This window comes from Cheilinus undulatus, linkage group 9 (assembly GCF_018320785.1).
Source record: "Cheilinus undulatus linkage group 9, ASM1832078v1, whole genome shotgun sequence".
In the NCBI taxonomy this organism is placed as follows: Eukaryota; Metazoa; Chordata; class Actinopteri; order Labriformes; family Labridae; genus Cheilinus; species Cheilinus undulatus.
The window spans coordinates 25848319-25854911 of record NC_054873.1 but is presented as its reverse complement, the minus strand read 5'-3'; the positions used below and the strand labels follow the sequence as shown (position 1 = coordinate 25854911).

At 39.5% G+C, this 6593-nt stretch overlaps 1 protein-coding gene across 1 annotated transcript; it reads left to right on the top strand.

Annotated features, from left to right (window-relative positions):
* The first annotated feature begins 1672 nt into the window (after positions 1-1672).
* On the top strand, positions 1673-5340 carry LOC121514540 (zona pellucida sperm-binding protein 4-like). Its single transcript, XM_041794689.1, has 9 exons — positions 1673-2146; positions 2825-2990; positions 3833-4017; positions 4110-4207; positions 4310-4452; positions 4537-4729; positions 4853-5000; positions 5076-5151; positions 5255-5340. The coding sequence occupies exons 1-9, from the start codon at positions 1673-1675 to the stop codon at positions 5338-5340; spliced, it is 1569 nt and encodes a 522-aa protein (XP_041650623.1).
* The last annotated feature ends 1253 nt before the right edge of the window (positions 5341-6593 follow it).

Sequence of the window (6593 nt, the reverse complement as noted above, 5' to 3'; positions counted from 1 at the left end):
ACTGTGTTTATTTATCTATATGCTTGTTGGCCAACCTGTACTCCACTAATGCACTGGCATATTTAATCCACAAGGTGGCAACACTACCATTCTGCCATATAATTTCTTCTTAAAAATACTGACTTAACATTTATATGGACACCAAATCTCTTTGGGTTTACATGCGTGCATTTGAAGGCAGGATATCTAAGCCCCTTTTGCTCCATGCCTGCAATGCTTAACACAGAAATGGCAGGAAAAAGTCCTTCTGCTGATCTGCCATAAGAGGTAATGGAGGCTGATCCAGGAAAATGTGTTGGCAATGTGCAGCATCGGAGGGCAGGGCTGAACGCCGCTGTGTGTGTATGCATACCTTAGTGCATGTTTACACGACTTGCCTCTTGTGTGTCCACAGCAGCATAACACCAGGCACCAATATCACACAGCTGCAGAGCATGACAGAGGAGCCATCTGTCTCCTTACACTGTAAAAAAGTAAAGCCAAAACACCCGCTTTGCAGCACTGACACGTTGTTCTGTTGATGCTATTTGGAGACAAGACTTTCACTTGAGTTGAGGTAAAACCACAGAAAATAATTTCACACCCCGTCCATCAACCAAAGCACTTTTTCCCATATGACTCACGTTGATACAGTTTGCCATGGTAGATTTATGTGTTTGGAGTAGACATTGATGTTTATGGGCAGCTCAATAACCTAATTGTTAGTTTTCATTGCCTTTACACTCATCTCTTTTTGATGTAAGGCCTATCAAGAAGTGTTTACTGCAAGTCAGACTGACTAATTCAATAGGCTCTGCCCTGTTCATTGAAGTCTACTCCGACAGTAGTGAGTGAACTCTGCAAAAGACAGAGTCTACACCAGCTTGACTCAGTGGTAGGGTTGGTCCATGGAAGTGATGCCTTGGCCGCCCATGGTGACATCAGTGCTACCTTCAGTCTGCCGAACCAGCAGCTCTCATACCTGACTTGACCCATCTCATTTGAAAACTCAATATATTGCCAGATGTATAAATAGGCAGATATTCAGCATGTGAACCGGATCACTTATGCTATCTTGAAATTCAGCTATCATTTCATTATTGTCCTTACTATGCCAGTCTATTGCAGCAGGTAAGCAAAAATAAAATTTGGCAAACATAAGCTATAAAAGATTCTGTGTTAGAGAGTTACCTTTTTAGCGATTTGCCCTACTTTTCAGTGTCATACAGATCTTTGACTTTATGGCTGAAGATAAACCACCTGCTACAGCAAATTTGAGAGGGCCTTCTCAGTGTGCTCAAGCTAAATAAACATTTGACAAATAAATCTAGAGGCCACAAAGACCTTTAAAACGGTTGTTGTGACCGAAAAGTTTGATTTGTAAATACACTTTAATGTCAAACTGTTATCTAACTCAGCTGTCTGAACACATGGTTCATCCTCTTGTCCAGCCCATACAAACAATCCTCTTGACCTTCTTAAAGGCATTTTGAAATATCCAGTTAAATGATGTAAAAAAAAAAAAAACATTACCTAATCAGTCTGAAGATTTCAATTGGCTCTTAGAAAGAAAGCTGACTGTGATTGGCGGTGATTTGGCTTTAGAGGTGCATTTTTAAACATTAAGCTTAGTCACATATAAGGGGGTAGAGCCCAAACTTTAGTACTGTCGAGATCAAACTGCTTTCAAACCATGGCGCGCTGGAGCACCACATCATTTGTGGCTGTAGCACTGCTTGGATTCTTACTGAGGACAGAGGTAGATGCTCAAGATTCAATGTGGCAGAGCCTTGGACTTCAGATGCCACAGGTCCAGGCTCCCCTACCACCTCAGGATCCTAAATACCCTCAGATGCCACAAGCCAAGGCTCCCCTACCACCTCAGGATCCTAAATACCCTCAGATGCCACAAGCCAAGGCTCCATCACCACCTCAGGATCCTCAATACCCTCAGATGCCACAGGTCCAAGCTCCATCACCACCTCATGATCCCCAATACTCTCAGATGCCACAGGTCCAGGCTCCAGGACCTCAGGCTCCTAAATACCCTCAGATTCCACAGATGCCACAGGCCCAAGCTTTGCAATCTCAGGCTCCTCAATACTCTCAGATGCCACAGGGCCAAGCTCCACTACCTCAGGCTCCTCAATACTCTCAAGTGCCACAGGTTCAGGCTCTTACTCAAAAGAAGACACCTCAATATTCTAAAACACCACCGATAAAACCTAATTATATCCTGATTTATCCTCAATATTTTGTAGCACCAAAGTTTACTGTGAGACCTGAAGGATTTCCTGAGTATCAGTCTCCCCAAGATGATCAGGAGCCATCTGAACCACAGCAACCATATCAACCATATAAGCCATATCAGCCTCAACAACCACATGATCAACAAGAGCCCTCTCAACCGCAGCGACCACATCAACCATATCAGCCATATCAACCATCTCGACCACAGAAACCAGCTCAACCATATAAGCCTCAGCAAGCACATGATCAACAAGAGCCATCTCAACCACAGAAACCAGCTCAGCCAAATCAAACATATCAACCATATCAACCACAGCAACCATCTCAACCACATCAAAGATATCAACCATCTCAACCACAGCAACCATCTCAACCACATCTAAGATATCAACCATCTCAACCACAGCAACCATCTCAACCACATCTAAGATATCAACCATCTCAACCACAGCAACCATCTCAGCTACATCAAAGATATCAACCATCTCAACCACAGCAACCATCTCAACCACAGCAACCATCTCAGCCACAGCAACCATCCCAGTCACGTCAAACATATCAGCCACCTCAACCATTTCAACCTACATCACCACAGGCACCCTCTACCTACCAACACAGTGCTCCAAAGCAGCAGTCTACCCAGATTTGTGAGGTTTCAGAGAGCCAGAAAGTGCCATGTGGAAGTCCTGATATCTCTGCTGCTGCTTGTGAAGCCATAAGCTGTTGTTTTGATGGTCAACAGTGCCATTTTGGGAAAGCAGGTAGGCCTTTTAAAGGCATTTGTTTCTTTATTGAGGTTGTATTAGGTTAATACTACATTGTGTGGTAAAAGTATTGGTCCTTGTAGAATAACTAAATGGTGTTATGTGTTTTTACCCAGTTAACACTGGATTAATTACAAGTATGGACTGTATTTCTTTTGTTTAAATATTGGCCGCAAATAATCATAATAGGCGTATATGTTTCCCACTAAAAAAGCTATCGTCTACAGTATTTAGGCAACGTTACTAATGAGGTCAAGATCATATCAGCTGTTTTAGTAATAGAAGAAAATATGCGATTGCTTTTAAATTAGTTTATCTTTTGTGAAATTACATTTCATTATTGATTGTTGTAATTGTACTTTGGTCTGTTTTTGGCATTTTGATGAACTAGCTCTAGAAACAGCATTACTGCTCAATCCATGACATTGGAGAACTTTTGAAAAATACCAAGTCCAGTTTAGTTAAAAAAAAAAAACAGTTGAAGGTTCAAAGTATTTTTTTAAGTAACACTTAATATCTTTGTCTTCGTTTTCCGTGGTGCTAAATAAAGAAAGTTGGAATGGTATATTGCCAAACTACAGTCATGAATATCTGCCAGTATAGTTTTCACCATTGTATGTATGTAATGTCTTTTTAACTATTGTACAGTGCTTTATAAATTAATTGTATTATTATTATTATTATTATTATTATTATTATTGTATGTGGATGTTAGCATTTAGGCCCTTCAGAACTGTTTACCATCGAATACCAGCTTGAATGACTTGAACCTTGTTCAATTTGCTTTAAGGAACCTTATATGTCTAATATTTTGAGTTATTACTACTCTATTGCTACAGTGACTGTCCAGTGTACCAAGGATGCCCAGTTCATCTTGGTGGTTGCCAGAGATGCCACTCTGCCAAACATTGATCTTGAGTCAATTTCACTGTTGGGTCAAGGTCAACACTGCACGCATGTCGACTCTAATTCTGGCTTTGCCATCTACCAATTTCCTGTCACCTCCTGTGAATCTGTTGTTATGGTAAGATCTTCATTTTCTCGGATTTTCTCCTCTAATAATAGCAACTTTGGAGGTTGTTATTCTACCTGCATTTTGTTTGTATCCTCTTGCAGGAGGAGCCTGGGGTCATAATCTATGAGAACAGGATGTCCTCCTCTTACGACGTTGGAGTCGGGCCTCTAGGAGCCATAACCAGAGACAGCTACTTTGAGTAAATAATCAATTTATAATCACGTTTCTAGTGTCCAAATAAATGTTCTAAACAAGAAAACATGATGCCAGTTTTCTCTTTCAGGTTGCTCTTCCAGTGTAGGTACACTGGCACTTCTGTTGAAACTGTGGTTACACAAGTATTACCATTAGAAAATCCTCCTCTACCAGTTGCAGCTCTGGGACCCATCAGAGTACACCTGAGGCTGGCAAATGGACAGTGCAATACAAAGGGTTGTAATGAAGGTAAATGCACGTCATCTTGGCAGTGTTATTTGTTCATCATTTTACCATGCTGGTGGTTGTACTAACTAGTATCTGCTCTCACAGTGGATGTGGCCTACAGCTCTTACTACACAGATGCAGACTACCCTGTGACCAAAGTTCTGAGGGACCCCGTGTATGTGGAGGCTCAGCTCCTTGGAAAGACAGATCCCAACCTTGTACTGACACTTGGACGCTGCTGGGCAACCACGAACACCCATCCTCACAGTGTGCCCCAGTGGGATATTCTGATAGACGGGTCTGAAAACATTTTACATTGTCCTGTATATTTGAAAGTGTGTTAAGTTCTGATACACGCAAACTATTTTCAGATCTGTTTGTGGCTTTAGAAAAGTCGTAACTTCATATTTTCTCCACCCAGGTGTCCATACAGGGATGATCGCTACTTGTCATCTCTGGTTCCGGTTGGTCCCTCGTCTGGCCTGGACTTCCCGAGTCATTACAGGCGTTTCATTTTCAAAATGTTTACATTTGTGAACCCAGAGTCAATGGAACCCCTGAGGGAACAGGTAAGGAATGTAGTTCCTCTAAAATGAAGCTGATGCAAGTACAGTAGATTAACCAACACTATTTCGCTTGTTTAGGTATACATTCACTGCAGCACAGCTGTGTGCTCTGCTACCTTGGGTCATTCCTGTGACCCACCATGCTACAGGAGAAGTAAGTCATGATTTTGTAGAATGCATAATTCAGATAATATTGTATAGAAATGCAAACATTCATACATAAATGTAACCAGGTTTGAATGATTACGTATCTGCAGAAAGAGACATCCAGGCTGTTAAACAGATGAAGGCCGAGCCAAAGAGTGTGGTTTCTGCTGGTCCTGTGATCATTTCCCCCTTCTGAACAGTAAACATCATCATGTTGAGATCAAAAATATGGATGGAAATGAAATGAGGGAATTACTAATTTTTTCAAGGATTTTATACAATTTACAACAAAAGACTGGTTCATCTGTTGTGACAAAGGTTCCCCATGTATTGCAGTGGTTTGCTTTATAAGTGAAAAAATACTGTACAAATGTGCAATAAATTTAGTTTTTCATTACACTCAGTCTGAAAGAAGTCGATGTTCCTGGGGCTATTTTGGACTGGATAATTGGTGAAAGTGTTCACAATTATTCTTAACTGAAAAATTGTGTTGCTCTTGTCCCCTAAAACATAAAGAAGGGGAAACATGAGGGGGAAAAAATCAATTAACTCCACCAGCAGAACTTTTTTTTGCCTTCAAAAATTATTATAGTTAAATCAGCTCTGGTCTAATCTTGTGATAATAATCATGCTGTTCTATTTTTTAAAAGACAATGTTATTGATAGTATATTATTGGAATGAATGGGATTGAATCAGAATCAGCAGAGGGGAACTTTTATATCGGGAACCCAGAGTTTTTTACTTGCATAAACCTTTTTTGAAACACGTATATTCACTGTTTTCAAAGCTAAAAGAAAAGCAACCAATTAAACTGTTTTATATATATTTGAATGTTATTAGTTTGTTTGTATAAATGGCATTATAGGTGTTGACTGAGATGTGGTCAGAATTTTGTATCCAAAATAATAAAACATGTAAAAAAATAAACAATAAAAAGGACAATCATTTTGTTGTTGTTGTTTTTGTTGAAGTAAAGAATATTCTGTATATAAGTCTTCTGTTTAACCTGTCATGAGAATTGAGTTTTAAAAACTGAATATGAAATGGATATTGATACACTTTTAACCTTTTAATACACTTTTAAAACACTTAAGATTCACACCAACTCAGCATGGTTTGAGACAAAAACAACAAGTGTAGGCAAAAGATTAAAAAAAATAAAAGAACAACAAGATAATACGACTTGGTACCATCATCAAGACCTGTGCTTTAAATTATTTAGTAAAATTTCAAGAGTTGGCAGAAAAAGTAACATTCTTGATGACTCAAGGCAAACCCATGGTTTATATGTGGACTCCTTTTGGGGTTTTTATTATAAAAACACTTGTTTGTGAGCTGGACTGCATGATATTCAAGGGTTAATCACACATTGCATATGCACAGTAGAATATGAATCTACAAGGTAACTTTTTACAATCTATTGGGAAGTTATTGTGAGATATACATTA

Excerpts from the sequence above, each read along its gene's own strand:
- LOC121514540 (XM_041794689.1), top strand. The coding sequence starts at position 1,673 with ATGGCGCGCTGGAGCACCACATCATTTGTGGCTGTAGCACTGCTTGGA. Across the intron at positions 2,147-2,824 it reads AATACTCTCAAGTGCCACAG|GCACCCTCTACCTACCAACA; the intron begins GTTCAGGCTCTT and ends ACATCACCACAG. Across the intron at positions 5,001-5,075 it reads TGGAACCCCTGAGGGAACAG|GTATACATTCACTGCAGCAC; the intron begins GTAAGGAATGTA and ends TCGCTTGTTTAG.